Source organism: Bos taurus, chromosome 17 (genome assembly GCF_002263795.3).
Source record: "Bos taurus isolate L1 Dominette 01449 registration number 42190680 breed Hereford chromosome 17, ARS-UCD2.0, whole genome shotgun sequence".
NCBI classification, from domain to species: domain Eukaryota; kingdom Metazoa; phylum Chordata; class Mammalia; order Artiodactyla; family Bovidae; genus Bos; species Bos taurus.
This window is the reverse complement of record NC_037344.1, coordinates 68770256-68794553: the sequence shown is the minus strand read 5'-3', so window position 1 is coordinate 68794553 and position 24298 is coordinate 68770256. Positions and strand designations below refer to the sequence as shown.

The 24298-nt window shown below is 47.4% G+C and overlaps 1 protein-coding gene across 4 annotated transcripts in view; it reads right to left on the bottom strand.

Moving 5' to 3' along the window:
- NF2 (NF2, moesin-ezrin-radixin like (MERLIN) tumor suppressor) overlaps positions 1-24298 on the bottom strand; it is a 74607-nt gene that overhangs the window by 38758 nt on the left and 11551 nt on the right. For all 4 annotated transcript variants that reach the window (XM_003587173.6, XM_005218126.5, XM_002694607.7 and 1 more), the window contains exons 2-4: positions 7740-7865; positions 5723-5845; positions 2898-2981 (exon numbers count right to left, since the gene is read on the bottom strand). In XM_003587173.6, the coding sequence (XP_003587221.1) occupies positions 2898-2981; positions 5723-5845; positions 7740-7865 (333 nt within the window). The remainder of the gene's footprint in view (positions 1-2897; positions 2982-5722; positions 5846-7739; positions 7866-24298) is intronic.

Below are 24298 nucleotides of genomic sequence, written 5' to 3'. Positions count from 1 at the left end.
AGGGTAGTTGTTTATGCTTTAGAATGAACTGTGTCGATATCAGCTGAACAGCTGAAACACTGTAATGAACACACTGCTGCGTAATTACGTCCCAAGTGTTAACGCACTCAAATTCACTTTCCCCACCACACTTCTACAGTTCCTGTCTGTCTCAGAAAGGTTGTGGAAGAGAAGAAATGGAATATAATGGAAGAAACAGGTACAATTTATTGAAAAGTTTGCAGGGGTGTGACCATATAAATGAACCTGGGATTTAGTGAAAGGGGTGGTACCAGTGTGGTACCCAGAGACCCCTCTCATGGTATGAGCAAAAGCTAAGTGAGACAATCAGACTCTAGGGTTCTCATCCTGGCTCCATTCTCTAGCTCCCTTTTCCTTCAAATCCCGTCCATCAGGCAGTGAGCTATAGAGGGACTTCCCTGGTGGACCAGTGGTAAGACTGCCTTCCAATGCAGGGGGCATGGGTTTGATCCCTGGTCAGCGAGCTAAGATACCACATGCCTCTTGGGCAAAAAAAATAAAAAAATAAAAAACAGAACATAAACAACAGAAGCAGTACTGTAACAAATTCAATAAAGACTTTAAAAATGGTACACACATTAAAAAAAAAAAACTCAAAAAAATAGTGGGCTATAAATTCCAATTAAAACAGAATTAACATCAAGTATTGTGAGACAAATTATTAACCTTTCTTGATCCTTAGCTTCCGGAAAAGACTCCTCTGAGGAACCTCAAGAAATATTCATGTTATAACACTGTGACGTATAAGACCAGATCAGCGTTACAACCAGAGGCACCCTATTCATATCAACAGCTGTCCTAGAAACTGGAAGTATGGTCCAATAATCCTTAGCTTCCCAGACGCAGACTCCAAGCCATAGACCACCTTTGTTTGGACGATTGTGACAATTTACACCGGGAAAAACAGCTAGAACACGCTTCTCCATATGAACCACACATGCTGTCTGTGCATCACTTTCATCTCTAAATTAGGAGGATCCAAATCAGGAGGGCTTTCCTAGAGTGAAACCTGTTTAAGCAAACATCTGCTGGCTCCCTGAAAAGTTATTTTTTTTCCACAAGTGGCCTTTGAATCTGGGGGCTCCCCCAATTTGTACAAAGACAGTGTGGCCTTTGTGAACTGAAGTCCTTCAGAGGGAGGTGGTATCCTTGGGAGCCTGGGCATCCTCTTGGCTGGGGAGAAAGCAGGCGGGAGAGGAGCTCGGTTCCGGGCCAGGAAGTGCTCAGATTTAATGAAAGTGACAGCAACTGCTTCATCACTGTCAGGGCGCTACTGATTGAAAGGACACGTTTTTTCCCCTGTTATTAATATTCTTAATCAAAGCAGAAAAGGAAGCATATGTTTTAGTTGAATCCAGGCCCATTCTGTTTTCTCAATTACTCATTTGTCAGGGCAGCGGGATAGGCAAGGCACAAGATATAATCCCAAGGCTGTGGGTTCTGCCCTGAGCTTTACCCAAGGTTGCCCGAACGACCTTGAACAAACCGCTGAGGGCAGAGATGCTCGCTTCGTGTCTATATCCATGACAGAGTCAACAGCCTCCTCTCCGGCCGGCAAATACTCAGCAAATACTAGACGAGTCATCCAGCGACCCGGATGCTTCTGTTGGTGTGACGAACATGTACAGACCCTTTTCTCCTCCAAATGGTGAGCCAGTTTTTTTCCTTCCTGGCTTTGATCTGAAATTATCTTAAGCTCCCCTTAAAAAGTGGGCTAAGAAGTTGAGGGTCTTATTAATTTCTGGAACGTTTCAGGGAAATGGCTTTATGGAGACCTCTAATTAAAAAAGAAAAATGATAAGCGAAAAGATTGTGCAAAATTACAAAGCTAACGAGAGTGACCCCGTTCTGAGGTCATCTTCCCACGCTGCAGTGAAAGGGGGCAGCGAAGGGACCAAGGGCAAAAGGCAGGTAGGGGGAAACGATGGGGAAGGGACAGGGCGTTTGGGATGGACGTGCATCCACGATCCGCTGCATTTTAAATGGATAACCAAGAAGGTCCTGGTGTGCACAGCAAGGAACTCTACTCAGTGTCAACAGGCAGCCTCGATGGAGGGGAGTTTGGGGGAGAATGGACACATGTGTATGCATGCCTGAGTCCCTTTGCGTTTCAGGTATCCACCTGAAACTATCACAATGTTGTTAATTAGCTATACTCCAAGGTAAGTTAAAAAGCGAAAAAACAAAAGGGCAAGTGGCATGTGACTAAAGCAGGAAACCTGAGGGGCATGAAGCATCCTGGGTAGACCCTACGGTTCATCTTATAAAAACAGAGCGGGTAGGAACACTGCTCCCTGCCCCACCATTCCCAAACTGCAGCCATTTCTCTGAAAGACTCTCAGGTCACCAGACAGCTCCGCTGGGCTCAGTGGGCCCGAGGGCTGGCAGTGCCACCATAAGCAGAGCCAGCACGCCCGTCGGGGGCATGAAACGAACATTCTCTAGGGTGTGGTCTCGTCACACGGGGTTGCTGGTCCTCAGAAGATGAGTTTGCAGTGAGGACCTGAGCCTTTCTGACCTCAAGGCCACGTCTGGCCAAAACTGGAGATGATAAACTCATTTTTCCCAGTTAATGAAAAGAGAGGTTGGCGCGGTGAATATAATAAACCACATGTGCAAACAGGATTACATAGAAAATCCATCAAGCCGTACACTTATCATTGGTAGGCGCGCGCGCACACACACACACACACACACTAAGATGGTACCGAAGCGGGACAGAGAGAGTGGTCCCCAAGCCCACACGTCCCAGAGCATCCCGCTTTCCGGGGCAAGTCTCTCTGAAGCCCACAGAGTCCAGAGAAGTGGATGTCTGGCATGATCCCGTGACATGCATTAACACTCAGAAAGAATGCCTGTGTCTTCTCTGAGCCTACCTTGGCCTGGACGGCGTAAGAAGCCAGGAGCACAGACGCCTCCGGAGGGCAGTAGATCTTTTCATCCAAGATCTGCTTCTTCACCTACAGGGGGTGAAAGGGGAGGTGCGACAATGTGCGAGCGGAGGGGAGCCGTGAGGGCGGCTCGCAGCTGGTGCCACAGAGTGTTCTAACGAGCCCTGCCACACCTGCCTGCTAATGATTTTCTGACAAAGGGTATGATTTTTTAATTTTTTTTAATGCTGCTGACAAGTTGGGAGTTCAGCCCTGAGAAGTTACTGGTAAGATGGCTAGGCATTAAAAAAAAAAAAATCCATATCTTATCTCTTCTGTTCATGATCAAATGCTGAAGAAGAAAACAATCTTTGTGGTGGTTAAGAAAGGGACTGACTGGGCTGTGACAGAGGAGAGCTGTGAACTTGAAGGGGTGTCAGGAACAGGCCAAGACTGCAGCCTTGGCCCCTGCTGAGCACACTCACAACCAGACCAATGGAGTCTGTTTTTTGAAGTCTTAACACGAGCCCAAAGTCAGCGAGGCCACTGAGTTATGACTGCAGGGAGAAAACCATCGTTTTCAATATGCCTGCTCTAAGGAAAAAAGGAAGCAATAAAAGCTTGATCGATTAAACCTTTAAGTCCACGTGAGGTCCAGGAAATATAATTCTTAAGCCATAATGTTGAATTAACATATCTCATGGCATCTAATTTCTTAGCCTGGTGGGATGGGGGGATGTTCCAGACAGAGAGGCAGGAGGGCCTCCTCAAGTGGGAGCAGGCTGAAATAAACACAACAGGAAAGCCAATTCTCCTTCACAGACGTCAACAGTCACCAGATTCATAAAAGTAGTAAATTTTGCCTTGCTCAGCCATGAGAGCGCTCCAGCATTTCAGTGGAAGGGGAAATTGAGCCAAAGTCAAATGGAGAGTAGGCACTGCTTCCAAGAAAGCCATCTCTATAAGGCCGGGACGTTCTGGGGCCCAGAAGGTCATTGTGTGGCTTCATTTAAAGCAGGGCAACTCTCTAACCCTCGGGTTTTTAAGCCACACTATAGAAAAGCTGGAGAAGGCAATGGCACCCCACTCCAGTACTCTTGCCTGGAAAATCCCATGGACGGAGGAGCCTGGTAGGCTGCAGTTCATGGGGTCATGGAGGGTCAGACATGACTGAGCGACTTCACTTTCACTTTTCACTTTCATGCATTGGAGAAGGAAATGGCAACCCACTCGTGTTCTTGCCTGGAGAATCCCAGGGATGGGGGAGCCTGGTGGGCTGCCGTCTATGGGGTTGCACAGAGTCAAACACGACTGAAGCGACTTAGCAGCAGCAGCAGCACAGAAAAGCTGAAAGGGCTTCCGTCTGGCATGAGAATGTTGTAGAGGGAATGTATATACATGTGTATATACACACACACTTTTTTGGGGGGGTAAACTTTGTTGTTTTGTTGTTCAGTTGCTAAACCATGTCTGACTCTTTGTGACCCCATGGACTGTAGCCCGCCAGGCTCCTCTGTCCCTGGGATTTCCCAGGCAAGAATACTGGAGTGGGTGGCCATTTCCTTCTCCAGGGGATCTTGCCCACCCAGGAATCAAACAAGCATCTCCTCCACCGGCAGGTGGATTCTTTACCACTGAGCCACCCGGAAAGCCCCGTAGGAGGACTGGGTGATAGCCTATATGCCTGCTTCTGGGAAAAGTTAGAGTGAAGTCGCTCAGCCGTGTCCGACTCTTTACGACCCCATGGACTGCAGCCTACCAGCCTCCTCTGTCCACGGGATTTTCCAGGCAACACTGCAGTGGGCTGCCATTTCCCTCTCCAGATCTCCCGGACCCAGCGACTGAACCTGGTCTCCCGCACTGCAGGCAGATGCTTCACCGTCCGAGCCCCCAGGGACTCATATAGCTAATGCCCCTGCAGGGTTTTTTCTGTCGCTGATCTCCCAGCGCCCGGCACCAACCACGAGGGACTTCCCTGGTGGTCTAGCAGTTAAGACTCTGAGCTTCCACTGCAGGGGGTATGGGTTCGACCCCTGGTTGGGGAACTAAGATGCTAAAGACCTCAAGATACAGCAAAAAACAAACAAAAACTAACCCTGGAAATGGGGAAGCACTCTGCCCAAGCAGCAGGAACACAAACAAAACTAAGCGTTCTCACCCTCGCTCCTGTCCCCTGGCTGCCCCTCCAGGGGGCCAGCTCCAGCGGTCTCTGAACCTCCAATTATGGATCTCCTGATTTCTTCATTTCAGTGGAACAGCAACTTACGGGATGGCCACCGTGCACTCAGTGAGCCTTGCCTTAAAGAGGCTCACAATCTTGGAGTGGAAAATAAATGGAAAATAAGACAACCCTGGACAAACAGTGGCTTGAAGCCTGATGAATCTCAAGTGTCGGTGGAATGCTGAAGTCCCACCTTCATGAGAGTGAATTTTGAACTTTTGGTAGAACTCCTTTTTGCAAGACTCTCTGTTCAGACTTCCAGGGCAACTACCTAGTACTTTTAAGTTAGTGGGGAAGAAAACGGGATCCCTCTCCAAAGAGATGGATCTAGTGAGGGAGCTGCTGCCGGCATGGGTTCTTTCGCCATCACACTTCCGCAATTTCATCTGATATCAATTCTCATCGCTCAAGCAGAGTTCTGTCCTGAAGCTTGTTTTTTCATTACAGAACCAGAGGGACTGGCTTTCCAGAGGGAGAAAGAGTTTTCAGGACGTGGAGGCATGTGTGGTCAACACAGAGGGGTCAGTCCAGACTGCCTCTGTGGCCACGCCTCTGGGGGGTGGGTGGAGTGGGTACTTTTAGGATCGGTGGGTAGCATGGAAAGGGGTACCTGCAGGAAGAATAAGTGTTGTGTGATCTCCTGAACCAGCTCTTCCTCGGCATTCTCAGGGTAAAATTTGGCCAGAAAGTGAAAGGTGACCGGCTCTTCCTTTGAGACATCATGATCCAGCACCTGTGGGATCGCAGAGCGAAAGGAAAACAAGCTAGGTTGGCCCCTGTCCCTCCCGGGGCCACCATCAAAGAACCTTCTGCAGGGAGTGTATAAACATTGTTCTCCCTTCTAAATTCTTCACATTCCCCAAGGGTTGTGATTCTACAGTTTGAAGCATTCACAGAGCCACCTATAACAGGAGGTGATGTTCACTCACATGGCGTCTCTGAACCAAATGAATCAATACCCCCAAGTGGTGAGTGGAGCTAAGAATATTAAGGCACCAATGTTTTCAAGGCTGCAGAGACAGCTAACAACTAGAAATTTATAACCTGAGGGTCTTAGGCACTATCCTTAACGGTAGGCTGAAGGTTTTTTAATTTTCTCAAGTCGTGGAATCTTCCTTTACTGTTTGGTCTGGCTGCCTACCTCCAGCATTTAAGTCCACAGTGGAATGGAGCTTAGAGATGATAAACTAGACCTCTGTCGAATCATCTCATCATTAACTGAGCAACAAGAGGTGAAACCTGTCCATCGGGGCAACCCTGTGTTTCAAGGAACCTCTAGAGAGGCCCCCATGAACTACTTGAGCACAGCCAGTAAACCACGCGGCCTTTAATCTTCTAACAATTCCATCCACCCACTGGAAAGCTTGAGCCATCTGCTCTCCAGAATGAATTTCATCTCAGGACATAAACATGCCATGTGACAGGCTACAAGGCTCCATTAACATGTGTCATAATTTATTTCTTTTGAGCAGCAGGCTCCATGGCTCCTGAGGCCCCCCAGTCTAATATCCATTTGGCCGACACTCAGGTACGACTGCAAATTTACTTTGCCGAGAGCCATAAAATGATACCAGTGGTTCTGCTGCCTTTGGTGGGTAACCCTCCAGGCTCCTGCCCAAATTCCTGGCCTCGGTGCCTGAGAAATTAAAAATAAACCTGATCGGGGACGTTCATGATCGTTGGGAATTTCCACGTGAAATTTATAACTGGCAGCCATCCCAATGAGAAGATTCGGATTTACGTGCGTAAACACAATTTGAACACTTGGGTTCAGCGTCAAACTGGTGAAAGACAGAAGGCCTGCACTGTTTATCATGCCAAGCAGCAGATAATAAGATGGGGTAAGCAACTGCAGGGAGTAATCTGGGCTAAGAATTCGACACTGACTCACTCTGAGATTTGGGGGTCTTTTAGGAGTTACTGACAAATACGTATGGCCCTGCTCTCAGCATCTTGGCGGTTAGGTAGGCAGGTAAGTAGGTGACAGTGTCTCTGTGCGCATATAAGAACCCACGCAGAGGGTAGTTCCCCGAGGCAATATCCATTTCTGAGCCACATTAGAACTGCTGGGAGCCCAGACTCGTCCACCAGGCCTCAGAGGCCCCAGGAAGCACGAGAACAAAAGAGACATTCTTCCTTCACTGTGGGGACCAGGGCACTCCTTATTCCTTAGATCATGGTAATGAGTAAATTGAGTTGGGCCATGATGTTTCTCAAAAAGACTTGAAAAAAATTCCCTAAAGAACACGAGCCCTGAGAAAATCTTTCAAAGACATAAATTGGGTGGGGGGGGAGGGAGAGAGAGATAATACAATAGTAATTTTTATTCACAAAGCCTGGCTCCAGGCTCAGTCTACTGAACAGCATAAAGCCTGGAGCAATCAGGTGACATCCAATGACAAACGAAGAAGCCAGGAGTGGTGGCAGGTCAGTCCTGGGGGATTTTCGGGCCTGGAGAGCAGAGGAGGGGCCTCCCCAGACCCACGTCCCACGTGACTTCCTCTGCGACCCGCCCCTCTCTACTGTGCACCTGTAATGTTCCATGATGAGCAACAGGCTAGACACACACTCAGGGGAAATTCGGAGCCCACGCCAGCCCCACTAGTGTCCTCGGGGTCCAGGCCCACCTTCTTGTCCATCTTGAGCCAGGCCACGGTGTCCTTGATTGTGTACTGCAGGCCGAAGAACCAGGTTTCGCGAAGCCCCAGGGTCCGGCACACCAAGTCAAACAGGTCCTTCCCCTTCCACTTCATCTGCAAGGGAAGAACCCACAGGGGAGCTGGCTGAGGAAAGGAAAAACCCTTTCCTCTGTGCCCCCCGCTCTCGGGTTCCGAAAGGTGGGGACGACGCTGAGATGGCTGGTGAGCACAGAATTCCTAAATAATTGTGAAGCTTCCTGCACAAAACCATGAGTGGGAAAATACCAATTAGAGCTTAATGGCTTAATCGCTGCAAAGCATACACAATACCTCCCTTGGACAGTTCCTTTCAGATCTTAATATCCCCAAAGCTGCTAATTTTGGAAAGCTGGTAAACACCATCCTCATTTAGGAGAGTCGAGCTTCTCCAGTTAACCCGGGGTGAGCTCCCAGGGACATCCATTTCCTCGATATTTTACTGTCAATCTTCTTTTTAATCACGACTCTGCCCTTCGATACAAGGCTAGCTTTTTAAAATGTAAAGACAAGTTTTACTAGATATTTTTAAAAGCAATATAGGGGAGGAAGTTATAATCAAAGTCACAAATCAGGAGGAAAAGGCACCATCAGAGACCAGCCAGCAAAATCACAGTCTCCCCCCGTAACGATGTGTAACGGAGGCTGTAGGGGAAAGGGTCCCACCTATACTCACACAGCAATTTCACAGGAAACCCAGGGAACAAACAGACAGGAATACACTGCTGTGTGCTAATTCCAGTGTTCCCTTAGAAGGACCTGAAGCAATGGCTGCTAAACCCTTTTTCTCTGCTCTTCAATCTTATGGCTGGAAAAGTAGGTTCAATATCATAATAGGGGAAGAAAATGCCCAGCAGCTTAGTAAATGTTGCCACCTTGTGGCTCTCCAGTTATATCACCCAGGATGTTCCCACATTACTCCTTAGCAGCCCCTCGCCCAGACCCCAGCGGCCCCCAAGTATCAGGTGGACATTCAAACGGACACCCGGGTACATGGATGAGTGTAAGCCATATCATGGAGATCAATGGTCACAGATGGTGGATTCAAATACTACGAGGTCACCAAACATCAGAAGAGCAAGGACACCGGACTTCAGAGGGGCGTCTGTTCTTCTCCTGCCCTCATGAAAGAAATCTCCACCCAAGGTCCTGGCATATTCCAGATGTATGATGAAAAAGCACTGGGGAAAATTTCAGGTTCAGAGACTTCTTATAAAAGAAGGAAAAAAAGAAAAAAACAAGCAAGACCTCTAAGATTCAATTCGTTTCTGCTAAGACCTGACTCTAACAGAGGGCTTTTCAAGCAGGATTTTTCTATTTTTAATGTATGTGAGTGGACAGTGTGTTCCCTACAAGGAACTCAACGGTACATCCTGGTCTGTACTGTCAACATCAATAGAGCAAAGGAGCAGCCTACACGGAAGGACACCAAAGGCAGCACAGGGCCTTTCCTGGTGGTCCAGTGGTTAAGAATCCACCTTCAAATGCAGGGGAAGTGGGTTCGAACCCTGGTCCGGGAACTAAGATCCCACGTGCCACTGAGCAACTGAGCCCTGTCGCCATAACCAAAGATCCCGCTTTCCGCAACTACGCCCTGATGCAGCCAGATAAATACTCAGCAGACAAGGGGTGGAGGTGCGGGTTGGCGTCTGTCCCTCACGGGGGCCGTTTCTCCAAATGTCCCTCTAGCTCTGCCCCTGTGCCCACTCTGGGAACTCAGTGGGGCCCCAGCGCCACCCCAGAGGTGGAGGTCTTTACTAGTAATGCTTGTTGGCACATCTGTGTCCCAGCCTGACTTCAGGACAAAGGGCTTTTTAATTCACGGCAGGTTTTTCTAATTCCCACTGGCAGACTTCACCGAAGAAATGTTATTTTGGAAAACTAGGAGCTTCAGAACGCCGATGATCCTCTTGTCTCTATTTTAAGCCGGCACATAGTATATAAATTATAAATGACTACCTTGCTACCAGATAACGTAACGCTTAAGAGCAGACATTAACTTGGAGCAGTGGAACACCCGGCGGCCCAGAAGATCAAGGTGAAGGCGCCCCGTCCGCCATAGCTCACAGCCGTGGCAGGGAGGGTTCTGGCAGGCACGGGCTGTCTGCTGTGGGGTGTGCGCTGCGTCCTAACCCCCGAGAGGATGCTGACTGGATCTCCTGACTTGGGAGCTTAAATCCTCAAACACAATCTCCTATCAAGGTATTCCTTCTACCTCTTTGTTTCCAAAATGCAAAACTATCTCTGCTGAAGGCAGAGACAATGTCTTTGTTCCCATGGGGCTTGCAATGAGAGGTGTTGGGGGGGGGGGAGGGGTGGCTCTCACACTGACTCAGAATGCCTGTCTTGAATTTTCAACTTTGACTCTAAGAACTAAATGTAGGATGTCAAATTGGAAACGAGTCTGAGTCATTAATTACCTACTGCAGACCTGTCCCCTTCTTGTATAAATAAGGAGACCTTCCTTGGCAGCCTGCTACAGCAGACATGGGCTGTTTTCTTAATGGTCTAAGGTAGGCAAACCGTCCCCAGATCACCTCTTTTTCTGCTCTGTGGGGTTTCCTTTTGGCTTGCTCTCTTACCAGCACTCCCCAGCCATCTTTTCCAGTAAATGACTGGGGTCTTAACACTCTTCTCCCACCTTAAATAAAACCTGTTCTTGGAAGGGCCAGATATTATTCCTTTATAGCTCAAGGTAAATTAAAGTCTCTGCTTCCTCTTATCTAATCTTTTTTTTTTTTTGGCGGCACCACGCGGCTCATGGTTTCTCAGCTCTTGGACCTAGGATCGAACCTAGGCCATGGCAGTGAAAGCCCAGAATCCTAACCTAACTAAGCCAGCAGCGAACCCCCCGCCCCGTCCTCTGAGCTGATCTTTCAGCAGACACCGCAGAGCATTCTATGTGTCCAGCAACATTAGACACTCAAAATGCTGGAGGCATGTTCCCCGCCAGAGACTCAAGCAGGGACCCACGTGGGGAAAAGCGTTAAAGAACCCAGGAGAATTAGTTAAAGGAGGAAAGGCGATACATCTCAAAACAAACAAATGTCCTGATCTCTACAAAGAAATGCAGGTCATCTGGCAGAGGTGAAACAAGACAGCCTGAACTTGGGGGGGTGTGGAGGGGACCACCCAAAGACCCTCAGGCAGACGGATAATGGGATCGGACTTGCATTCTAGAGTGCACACTGACAATATGGTGGAGAATGGGTTGGAGCAAGTGTGAGTCTCTCAGTCGTGTCTGATTCTTTTCAGACCCCATAGACTATAGCCCAGCAGGCTCCTCTGTCCATGGCATTCTCTAGGCAAGAATATTGGAGTGGATGGCCATTCCCTCTCCGGGGGATCTTCCCGACCCAGGGATCGAGCCTGGGTTTCCTGCATTTGCAGGCAGAGTCTTTACTGTCTGAGCCACCAGGGAAACCCAAAGGAGACTGGAATCAAGAAAGCCAGAAGGGAGGACAACTCCCACCTAGAGAAAGGCAAGTGGGAAGGAGAGGAAGGCTGAGAACTGGAGAAGCGTTGAGAGAAACACCTGAATTTCTGGGTTTGAGCATCAGGTGGTCCCAGGAAAGGAGGGCTGGAAGATGGGAGAAGCAGGAGCAGCCAATTTTGAGCGAAACAGATGAGTAATTAAGTTCTAGACAAAGTAAAGCTCAACTAAGATGCCCAAGGAAACCAGGTGGAGGTGTCCTAAATACATCCGATTTTGTCTCCGCTCTATTTATAAAATAAAGTGTTCTATTCTTAAGTCATTAAGAGTCTCTCTTGGGTTACACCTAACCTCCAGCGTGCTGTTACCTACATGAGGTTGCACTTTTCAACATGCCTTCCCCCAAAGTTGGCGGGCAGCCTGCTGAGTCCTCCTAATGTGGGTTTCTACTTCTTCACAGACGAGAATCATTGCTCACAGTTGCTCCCAGCGGTTCTCAGGACACCCTGCAGAAGGGAGGTCTTGGGTTGTGATGGGGCGTCCCTGGACTCGCCAGCACGTGACCACACCTGCCTCTAGTTCCGTTGCTGGCCCACAGAGCCGGTGGGCGCCTCAGAACAGGAGCGACACCGGTCATCTCTCCACTCCCCATGGCGCCCGCCGAGTGTGTACACACAAGACGTGGCTGTGCGACAGGACACACTTGACCACTTAAAAAACCCTTGGCTCCAAAAAAAAGGAAAAGCCCTTGACTCTGGACTTCTCTGGTGGTTAAGACTCCATGTTTCTAAGGCAGTGGACGTGGGTTTGATCCCTGGTTGGGAAACTAAGATCCCACACGCCCTATGGTGTGGCCAAAAAAACCCTTGAGGCTCAAAAGTGTAAAGCAAAAATGAACTGTTCATCCACTCCTTCAACAAACATTTAGAGAACACAAGTTGTGTCCAAGCACCAGATGAGGTACAGGAGGTTAATGAGGAACAGAAGACAGTCTCTGCTCTCAGAGAACGGGCCCGGAGCGGGAACCTGTCAGGAACAGGTGATCATTCCTCTCACCCTGCACACAGGTCAGCTCCCGGTGTAGCTGTCAGCACTACCGCACTGTGAGGGCCCATGACAGGGACATCGGGGGCAGGAAGGGACCCTCTACCTGGGAGGGCTGAGAAACTGCATCTGAGCAGGTGGAAAAGGGAAGCCAAGTGAGGACCAGACTTGGGGAAGGAGGAGTGAGCAGCGAAGTGTGTGACAGGCAGAGGGAAGAGCACTTGGGAAGGTCTAGAGGCCAAACAGCTTAGACGGTCCTTGCAGGAAACGACAGTATTGTAGTTCAGTGTGGCTGGGGAACACTTGCGATGCCAAACTTTCAACTACCGTCTAAAACCAATTCTTCAGGGACTTCCCTGGTGGGCCAGTGGTTAAGACTTCCCCTTCCAGTGCAGAGGGTGTGGGTTTGATCCCTGGTTGGGGAGGTAAGATCCCACACGGCTCGAGGCCGAAACATTGGAACATGATATTGTAATATAAGTAATATTGTCACAAATTTGATGAACACTTTAATAAATAAACAAACCAATTCTTTGTCACCTAACCCTGCCTGTCTCGTGAACCACAGAAAGTTATCCGAGAGGCTGTTTTCTGGTTTCTCCCTGCAATGGAACATGACTTGTACCCATTCTTCATGCACAGGATAGAAATTAAACCATTACACAAGATGGATGCCTCTGGAGATTCGAGCTTAATTCTTTCCAGGAACCAGCCTCCAAGGCAGAGAGAAACCATGGTTATCTAACCTCGGTATGAATCTCTTCGCTGCCACCGTGTAACCTTCGGCAAGTTATTGAACTTCCCTGTGCTCTGCAATGGGGATAATGAACAGAACCTGTCTTAGCAGATTGATCTCAGGATTAAGTGCACTGATACATTTTAAAAGCCTGAGAAGGCGCTGCAGTAAATACTCAATAAAAGGGGGTGATTACTCATTCTAACCCCGCCTCTTCTCCTTACATTCGCAAGTGGCATCGTTTAAAGCCTCCCAGTCGTGTTCCACTCCACGGGTGATGGATGGCAGATCAGGAAGGGCACCATCAATTTTCATCGCGCTAACCACGCCATCACTCACTTGACAAACATTTATTGAGCACCCACTACGTCCTCGTCACTGCGCTCGGCCCCAGGGATAAATGAGGGATCCGGGACAAGACGCTGTCCCTGCTCATGGCTGACGGGGAAGACAGGTGAATGGAGGAGGAAAGTGCAACCTGGCAAATGCTCACAGAACCGAGGACTCGAGGGGACATAGCTCAGGCCTGGGGGTCTGGTGGGGAGAGAGGGGCCTTCCGGGGAAGATGCTGGGTCTGAGCTGGGTCTCCAAAGCCAGGCGGTAGTTGGTCCTCTGATACAGGAATGGGGGGGGAGGGGGTCGTGCCAGCCGGAGGGAACAGCACGTCTGCGGCTCGGGTCCAAGCTGTTGCAAAGGGAAGGAATGTTCTCTGCGCTCTTCTGGTGTCTGAGAGGCAACGTGGCTGTCCTGTCTGCAGTACTGAATGTTCAGTGCGGTACTGAGCATGCGGCTGCAGCTCCGCCTGTGACGGCTCACGCCCTCCTCGGCCCACCGGGGCCTGGGTCGTTCAGTCACTGTTTCCCAGCCTCCCCCCAGCAAGACCTGCCAGGTCTCTAAGGAGCCATGACCAGTTGGATGAGTCTCTTATTTATTCATTTATTTTAATATTTATTTGGCTGCAGCATGCAAACTCTTAGTTGTGGCATGTAGGGTCTAGTTCTCCGACCAGGGATCAAACCCAGGCCCCCTGCCTTGGGAATGCCAAGTCTTAGCCACTGGGCCATCAGGGAAGTCCCTTTTTTTTTTTTTTTTAAATTAAAACATTTCCTCTTCTGACACCTGCTAGAACATAAGTCTTTCAGGCTTTGCACTTATGGGCCCTTCTTTTGGGAGGGTTTGCCATTTTTCCCAGATTGCCAGAAAGAGAACAGCTCCTTGGGCTGATGGATGGATTTGCTTGAATCCATCTCTTCCTCCTGAAGGGACGTGTCCCACTGCCTCCCCTCAGCCTAGGGAAGAGGAGGCAGGGGCTCACTTGCAGAAAGAAGAGGGGTGGTGGAGGGAGTGAGAAAGGCCGTTTGTGGGAAGGAGCAGGGCTCTGGACTCCATGGCGTGTGGGCTCCAGCCTCATCCTTCAGATGCCCGTGGTGAGCAGGGTAGCTGGCAGGGAGCCAGGGTGCCCGGTGCGTCGTGCTGCGTCCTGGCCGTGCGCTCACATTACTTTAACGGGCTGCAGTGCTATTTCCCAGATCCACCCTGCACCTCCATCAGAGATGGATATGTATGAACTTTATAAACAGGACTAAGTGCTGTCAGCTTGTTATTTTTGGTAGGGGCTGAATTTATGAGCTCTACCCAGAGTGAAGTGCTTGTCATTTATCAACCTCGAATGGTTTAAGGAAATAGCGCTAAGCACTTACGGCTCCATGGCGGAGGACGTAGCGGGAATGCAGCACGTTTCCTGCTGTTGGAAGCAACTGGCACCAATAACCTATGGGGCTGATCGGGGTCTATTAACTGGGGAAACGTTAACACAAATCCACGACCTCTTCTTACAACGGGCCAGGTTTAGACTGACAGTCCCAAAACGACGACTTGGTTTCTGGGCTTTGGCAGACATGGAGTCGTCTTTCTCCCACTGCTCTCTTTAATCCCTTGTGCCTGCTGCAGACAACCACGCAGGGTGCGTGGAAAGCCAGACACGACACAGGAAGAGGCCACAGACAGAAAAGGGCAGACTTTCCCGAAGAAACAGAACTGAGTTTGACTGCCATGGGTGAGATGTCTGAGAATTAGAAGACACTTCAGCTTTACAGAAAAGACTCAAGCCTGGAGAAGCTGGCAGAGAGGTGACACCCCGTTTCATAGATGTCAGGGGACAGAGTGATCAGCCACCCAAGGGAGGCTATTCGACTGACTGTCTACTCCACAGAAGACGACAGAGAACCAAGGGACCTGGCATTCACTTATCAGGGTTTCTCCTAATTAGCTCACGAGCTGCCCCAGCATTTGCTGTAAAAACTGTCAAAAGGTTGGATCCTTTACAGACAGAGCAACAGAAGGAACGGCACCTCCCAGGGCTCAGGACACGTGCCACATGTTTGCCATGGTTTCGGGAACACAGAGCCAGAAGGGCTGTGACCTCTCTCAATGCTCATCCCTAAATGATCTCTGCCCTAAATGACAGCTGCCCCATAAGAACCGAGGCAGAGAACAGTTGACAATCTAAGACACTGCCGTACCAGATCCAAACCTAAGTACGACTTTTATTTGTCTGTTTTGAAAAAAAAAAAAAAACAGATGCCAGGGACTTCCCTGCTGGTCTAGTGGTTAAGACTCTGAGCTCCCAATGCAGAAGGCATGGGTTCGATCCCTGGTCATGGAACTAGATCCCACACGCTGCAACCAAGAGTTCGCATGGAGCAACTAGGACCCAGCATCGCCAAATAAATAAATATTAAAATTTAAAAAGCCCAACACCTCCGTTTAGCAGATGTACATGGGGAGAGCTATAAAGATGATATTGCTGCGCAGTAGTGAATAATGAGTTCCAGTAAAATCTATCCTGGTTTGCAGACTTCCCTGATGGTCCAGTGCTTAAGACTCCATGCTCCCAATGCAGGGGGCATAGGTTTAATCCCTGGTCAGGGAACCAAGACCCCACATGCCATATGGTCTGGCAGAACGAAAAAAAAAAAAAAAAAAACCCACCAGGCTGGTATCTCATGTCTGTGTTCCCTATCATGGTGAGGACACATCACTCCCCCTTTTTTCTGAGATGTCTTAAAAAACACTGTATTTTTAAAGAGATGATTTTGCTCAACTGTAGACTAATGTGTTTTGAGCAGATCTAAGCTGGGCTTTCCTAGTGGCTCAGTGGTAAAGAATCCACCTGCCAATGCAGGAGACTCAAGAGACCTGGGTTCAGTCCCAGGGTCAGGAAGATCCCCTGGAGGAAGAAATGGCAACCCACTCCAGTATTCTTGGCTGGAAAATCCCATGGACAGAGGAGCCTGGCAGGCTATATAGTACATGGTGTCACGAAAGAGTCAGACATGACTTAGTGATAAACAACAACAAAGCTAGGCCAGGCTAAGCTACGATTCCCTGGGCTAGGTTAATTAAATGCATCCTCAACTCTGATATTTTCCACTTGTTGTTCAGTCACTGAGTCACGTCTGACTCTTTCCAACCCCAGGGACTATAGCACGCCAAATTCCTTTGTCCTCCACTACCTCCCAGAGTTTGCTGAACTTCATGTCCTTTGAGTTAGTGATGCTATCTAACCATCTCATCCTCTGCTGTCCCCTTCTCCTTTTGCCTTTCATCTTTCCAAGCAGCAGGGTCTTTTCCAATGAGTTGGCTAGGACACACCACTCCTACTCAGCCATTATTTCTGAGGGAAAAGGGGAAACAGGATTTTAGCCAAAAAAGAATTGTATCTCTGCTCTGTACCAATCATGACCCCCGAATCCCTTATCTTGATCTGTGCAAAATTACACAAACCTGAAACCGCCCTTATGCAAAACAAACGTTTCAGCTGTCATCTTGCCCTGTCGGTTTCTGCCACAGTCAACCACAGCAAGTAATCTTCCTCTCCCGGTCCTCCGATCATTGCTGTTAATATGCCCAATCTATCTAAATTATTGGTTTCAAGGCCCTCCACCAATTACCTCCTCTCTTTTCCAACCAACTGCCCCGCCTTGTGACAAGGCAGCCTGTGTTCTCCCAGCTCAGCACAACCTATATGCTTCCATTTTCCCACAGTCAGACCTTTCTCAGGTCCCTTCCTTATCTCATCAGTCTCCTTCCCCAGCATATAACACCAGATACGTGAGTTAATATGCAGTTTTGTTGCTTTAGTTGCGAACTTGTGTCCAACTCTTTTGAGACTGCGTGGACTGTAGCCCGCCATGCTCCTCTGTCCGTGGTGTAGAATAAAAAAAAAGAATACCAGGATGGGTTGCCATTTCCTTCTCCAGGGTATCTTCCTGGATCAGGGATGGAACCTGTGTCTCCTACATTGCAGGTGGATTCTTTACCACTAAGCCACTCGGGAAATCCAATATGCACTTCAGATCAGATCAGATCAGTCGCTCAGTCGTGTCCGACTCTTTGCGACCCCACGAATCACAGCACGCCAGGCCTCCCTGTCCATCACCAACTCCCGGAGTTCACTCAGACTCATGTCCATCGATTCAGTGATGCCATCCAGCCATCTCATCCTCTGTCGCCCCCTTCTCTTCCTGCCCCCAGTCCCTCCCACATCAGGGTCTTTTCCAATGAGTCAACTCTTCGCATGAGGTGGCCAAAGTACTGGAGTTTCAGCTTTAGCATCATTCCTTCCAAAGAAATCCCATGGCTGATCTCCTTCAGATTGGACTGGTTGGATCTCCTTGCAGTCCAAGGGACTCTCAAGAGTCTTCTCCAACACCGCAGTTCAAAAGCATCAATTCTTTGGCGCTCAGCCTTCTTCACAGTCCAACTCTCACATCCATACATGACCACTGGAAAAACCATAGCCTTGACTAGACGGACCTTTGTTGGCAAAGTAATGTCTCTGCTTTTCAATATGCTATCTAGGTTGGTCATAACTTTCCTTCCAAGGAGTAAGCGTCTTTTAATTTCATGGCTGCAGTCACCATCTGCAGTGATTTTGGAGCCCCCAAAATAAAGTCTGACACTGTTTCCACTGTTTCCCCATCTATTTCCCATGAAGTGATGGGACTGGATGCCATGATCTTCGTTTTCTGAAAGTTGAGCTTTAAGCCAACTTTTTCACTCTCCACTTTCACTTTCATCAAGAGACTTTTGAGTTCCTCTTCATTTTCTGCCATAAGGGTGGTGTCATCTGCATATCTGAGGTTATTGATATTTCTCCCGGCAATCTTGATTCCAGCTTGTGTTTCTTCCAGTCCAGCGTTTCTCATGATGTACTCTGCATATAAGTTAAATAAGCAGGGTGATAATATACAGCCTTGACATACTCCTTTTCCTATTTGGAACCAGTCTGTTGTTCCATGTCCAGTTCTTTTTTTTTTTTCTTTTATTATTATTTTTTTAATTTTATTTTTAAACTTTACAATATTGTATTGGTTTTGCCAATTATTGAAATGAATCCTCCACAGGTATACATGTGTTCCCCATCCTGAACCCTCCTCCCTCCTACCTCCCCATACCATCCCTCTGGGTCATCCCAGTGCACCAGCCCCAAGCATCCAGTATCCTGCATCGAACCTGGACTGGCGACTCATTCCATATATGATATTATACGTATTTCAATGCCATTCTCCCAAATCATCCCACCCTCTCCCTCTCCCAAAGAGGCCAAAAGACTGTTCTATACATCAGTGTCTCTTTTGCTGTCTTGTATACAGGGTTATTGTTACCATCTTTCTAAATTCCATATATATGCGTTAGTATACTGTATTGGTGTTTGTCCTTCTGGCTTACTTCACTCTGTATAATAGGCTCCAGTTTCATCCACCTCATTAGAACTGATTCAAATGTATTCTTTTTAATGGCTGAGTAATACTCCATTGTGTATATGTACCACAGCTTTCTTATCCATTCATCTGCTGATGGACATCTAGGTTGCTTCCATGTCCTGGCTATTATAAACAGTGCTGCGATGAACACTGGGGTACACGTGCTCTTTCAATTCTGGTTTCCTTGGTGTGTATGCCCAGCAGTGGGATTGCTGGATCATAAGGAAGTTCTATATCCAGTTTTTTAAGGAATCTCCACACTGTTCTCCATAATGGCTGTACTAGTTTGCATTCCCACCAACAGTGTAAGAGGGTTCCCTTTTCTCCACACCCTCTCCAGCATTTATTGCTTGTAGACTTTTGGATCGCAGCCATTCTGACTGGCCCATGTCCAGTTCTAACTGTTGCTTCCTGACCTACATATAGGTTTCTCAAGAGGCAGGTCAGCTGGTCTGGTATTCCCATCTCTTTCACAATTTTCCACAGTTTATTGTGATCCACACAGTCAAAGGCTTTGGCATAGTCAATAAAGCAGAAATAGATGTTTTTCTGGAACTCTCTTGCTTTTTCCATGATCCAGCGGATGTTGGCAATTTGATCTCTGGTTCCTCTGCCTTTTCTAAAACCAGCTGGAACATCAGGAAGTTCACAGTTCACGTATTGCTGAAGCCTGGCTTGGAGAATTTTGAGCATTACTTTACTAGCGTGTGAGATGAATGCAATTGTGCAGTAGGTTGAGCATTCTTTGGCATTGCCTTTCTTTGGGATTGGAATGAAAACTGACCTTTTCCAGTCCTGTGGCCACTGCTGAGTCTTCCAAATTTGCTGGCATATTGAGTGCAGCACTTTCACAGCATCATCTTTCAGGATTTGGAATAGCTCAACTGGAATTCCATCAGCTCCACTAGCTTTGTTCTAGTGAAGCTTTCTAAGGCCCACTTGACTTCACATTCCAGGATGTCTGGCTCTAGGTCAGTGGTCACACCATTGTGATTATCTGGGTCATGAAGATCTTTTCTGTACAGTTCTGTGTATTCTTGCCACCTCTTCTTAATATCTTCTGCTTCTGTTAGGTCCATAGCATTTCTGTCCTTTATCGAGCCCATCTTTGCATGAAATGTTCCTTTGGTATCTCTAATCTTCTTGAAGAGATCTCTAGTCTTTCCCATTCTGTTGTTTTCCTCTATTTCTTTGCATTGATCGCTGAAGAAGGCTTTCTTATCTCTTCTTGCACTTACATACATGGAAAAATTGGGTTATCTGTCTTTCCCCAAGATTCCTGCTTTTCCTATAGTTCTGCAGATCATAAACTCCTTGAAGGCAACAGCTAACACACACACATACACATTCTCTCTCTCTCTCTCTCCTCTCTCTCTCTCGCTCGCTCGCTCGCTCTCTCTCTCTCTCTCTCTCGTTTTCTCTAAATCTCCTGGGACCCAAGCAAGTACTGCATAATTGATTTGTGGCCACTTCACAAACGCTTGTGGTTGGCTGATGATGTTGATATAATGGTGATGACACCTGGGTCAGGCTTCTGAGCAGAACAATCTCCTAGGTAATGACTGCAATGAAGCAAGAATTTATGATGCTCCTTATTAAAATTCTAATTGCATAATTGGGCCTGAAGGTATATATCCCTCCGCCTGCCTTTGGTGACATGTACTGATCTCCTCTCTCTAAAAATACCTTGCCAAGGAAATCTAAATCTCAAAGAGCCAACCAAGAAAAATTTCCTCAGAACAAGAGATGAGTAGGAAACAGATCGCATCACCTTAGGGAGCCACAAAAAGGAGGCTTTAAACTCTAAGGACTCTTTCAAAACAAAATGAATTGTAGTCCTCGTTTTTTTTTGTGGGGGTGGAGGGTGGGGGGTGGGGTGCAGGGAGAACAGTCCTTAAGTTTGCAGCTTCTGGCATGCTTCCTGCTTTAGTGGAGACAGGTTCTGGCAGCAACCATGAGCCCAGAAAGGGAAGCCAAGTCCTAAACTGCCCTCTCTGGGAGACCTCCTAGCGGTCCAGTGGTTAAGACTCGGAGCTGCTAATGCAGTGGGTACAGGTTCGATCCTTGGTCAGGGAACTAGGATCCCACACGCTGTGCGACCCAACCAAAAGATATTTAAAACAAAACAAACCCAAACTCCACCCTCAACCACCCACAACCATGGGTGAGCCACTCGGCTCAACTGGGCCTTGATTTCTTCATCTGTCAATCTCTCATGGCCCCCATGCAAGGCTTAGATTTCATGACGCCATGAAAAAAGAGGGCTTGAAGCTTTGAAAGCCAGCTGACAGATGATAAAGCAAAAAGAATCAGTAGTTTATATGCTATAAAAGCAGTACAGTCCTCCCAAAGCAAAGAAGACCGTCTCTGTCTTTGGAATTTAGCTCACAACATGAGGGCAATCACAGCCTTGTCAAACAACTATAAAACTCCCAACCTGCTGTGCTGGGAAGGTCACTTAAACTCTCTGGGTCTCGGCTTCCACAATCGTCAAGTGGGCTTTCAGGATTAACACCCCCCGAGTCTATGAGATTCAGATGGTTTTGTATAAACCATGGAGTACTTTTTTTGCTACTATAATAAATTTTCTTTTAATCCTTTAACTTTCCATTCTGTATCTTAAAATCATTTTCGGAAATGTCAATGACACTTAACAGTTAATTTCTGTGCTGTTGCTACATTCTTTTCCCTTACTCAGGTTCTGTCATTGCGATCATGTTCTTTACTCCTAATAATCAGGAGCTGTCTTATAATAATGAACTCGCTAGTGTAACAAAAATTGTCATTTATCATGCTAATGAAAAATAGAAGCTTTTTAGCACCAAGCTTGCCGTTGATATTCAGCAGTTATCAATGATTACAAACACTTCCAACAACCGAGAATAAGAACTCTATGGAGAGCTACGGAGAAGGCAATGGCACCCCACTCCAGTGTTCTTGCCTGGAGAATCCCAGGGACGGGGAGCCTGGTGGGCTGCCGTCTATGGGGTCGCACAGAGTCAGACACGACTGAGCAACTTCACTTTCACTTTTCACTTTCATGCATTGGAGAAGGAATGGCAACCCACTCCAGTGTTCTTGCCTGGAGAATCCCAGGGACAGGGGAGCCTGGTGGGCTGCCGTCTATGGGGTCGCACAGAGTCGGGCACGGCAAGCGACTTAGCAGCAGCATGGAGAGCTACGAATAGGAAACAACAGGAAATCCAATGCCAGTGGTACAAAGCTCAATTTCAAATGCTTGAACATGAAGTGAGATGAACAGACTTAGACATCGCCCATGACCAAGTGTTACGCAACTCATGCCCTGGTCTCTGCAAAAACTGTAGTTTATATTTAAAAGTGCGCTTCTTCAAAAAAAAAAAAAAGCTATCAACACAAGAGAGCTAAAGCATTATGCGTTTATGCAAACCATCTCAAGTAGAACCCAGACCCTAGCCTGGAAAGAACATTTAAACATTCTGTTTCTGGCTTGACCTTTTGATTAAGGTTCACAGTCATCAATCCTGGAGAAGGAAATGGCAACCCACCCCAGTATTCTTGCCTGGAGAATTCCATGGACAGAGGAGCCTGGAGGGCTATAGTCCATGGGGTTGCAAAGAGTCAGACACGACTGAAGGGACTTAGCACGCTCACACAGTCATCAAGGAGAATGACACTGATTTTAACAAGGTTGGGAGGCATAGGTGCGAGTGAGTAGGACTGTTTAAAAAAACTCTGCAGGTAGATGAGAACTACTGTAGGCTGAAGTCTTTTTAAACTTATTTATGAGACTGATTTAATCACAGATCAATAGGAGTAGGATACTAGATAGATACACGATTGGTGAATTTAAAACCACAGATCAATTCAGATAAGTTTAGTAATGATTCCAGGCTTCAGTTTGAAATTTTACTTGAAAAGTCAAATTTCGAACTGTGGTGCTGGAGGAGCCTCTGGAGAATCTCTCGGACAGCAAGGAGATCAAACCAGTCAGTCCTAAAGAATCAACCCTGAATAGTCATTGGAAGGACTGATGCTGAAGCTCTAATACTTTGGCCACCTGATGGGAAGAACTGACTCACTGGAAAAGACCCTGATGCTGGGAAAGACTGAAGGCAGGAGAAGGGGACAGAGGATGAGATGGTTGGATGTCATCACCGACTCAACAGACATGAGTTTGAGCAAACTCTGAGAGATAATGGAGGACAGGGAAACTGGGGTGCTGCAGTCCATGGGGTTGCAAAGAGCCAGACATGCCTTAGTGACTGAACAAAATAACAACAAATTATCAAAACTACTAAAACCAGGAGACTAAAGCTGGCAAAGTGGATGGGAAAGCCAAAAGTAATGTAACTCACTAACGGAAAGTTGTGAATTTTCCAAGCAAGGTTCAAATTTGGCAAAGCAGCAGAAAAGAACAGTAGGGAGACTCGGGAAGAGGAAAAAGGCCCCACTCCTTTGGAAATGATGTGCTCTGACTCCACCTAGTGGGGCCCAAGGATTCCTGAACTAGATTCCTAAGCGCCTCAATGCGGCACAGGTGACTGAAGATCTGATTAAAAGCTTTTTTTCCCCCTGGTCAGCACTAAATTGGTAATAAATTTTTGCTTGCTAAAAATGTACTAAAACATGTGGACTCAGAATCTAAATCAGACAAAGCACAGACAGGAAGATGGAACACATCATTCTGTAACAAACCAGAGAAACCTCGTCACCAGCTGGCTAAAAAAATGATTAGCAGCTCGCAGAAAACTCAATTCTGGGTTTTTAAGAGAGCAAATACGTTAATTTATGAAATTAGGAATAAACAAGTACCAAAAATGTTCTTGGGTAAGAATGCAAAACTAGCATGAATAACTGGAGAAAAACAAAAGAGAAAAATTCCAAGATGACACATGGGGAACAAAGGAATGGAGGATAATTAAGCATGGCAGAAAAGAGCCTGCTGTCATCGCGGACATCAAGCTAAACAGAGGCCAATCATAGAGCACACTACAAAAAAAGATCCTTAAGTACATGGCATAAAGCTCACTATATTTAGACTAACTGTAGAGTCTAGAAGGTCTACAATTACCAAGGCATGGCTAACCTGAAGAAGATTCAGAGAAAATGAAGGAGGTGATTCAAGGAGAAAATTCACAGTGCCTCTAGCATGAGACCTTTCCTCTTTATTCCCACTCTCCTGACTCAAGATAACAGAAAAGGCTAATGTTTGGGCTTCCCTGGTGGCTCAGTGGTAAAGAATCCGCCAGCCAATGCAGGAGACACGGGTTTGATCCCTGATCCGGGAAGACCCCACATGCCTCAGAAAACTTGGTGCCCATGCACCACTACTGAGCCTGCGCTCTAGAGCTGCAACTACTGAAGCCCGTGCACCTAGAGCCCAGCTCTGCAACAAGAGGAGTCACCTCAACTAGAGTGCAACTAGAGAGCAGCCCCTGTTCACCACAACTGGAGAAAAGCCAGAGCGCCAATGATGACCCTGCACAGCCAAAAAATACGTAAAATAAAAACTACATATATGTATGAAAGTTATATTTAAAAAAAAAAA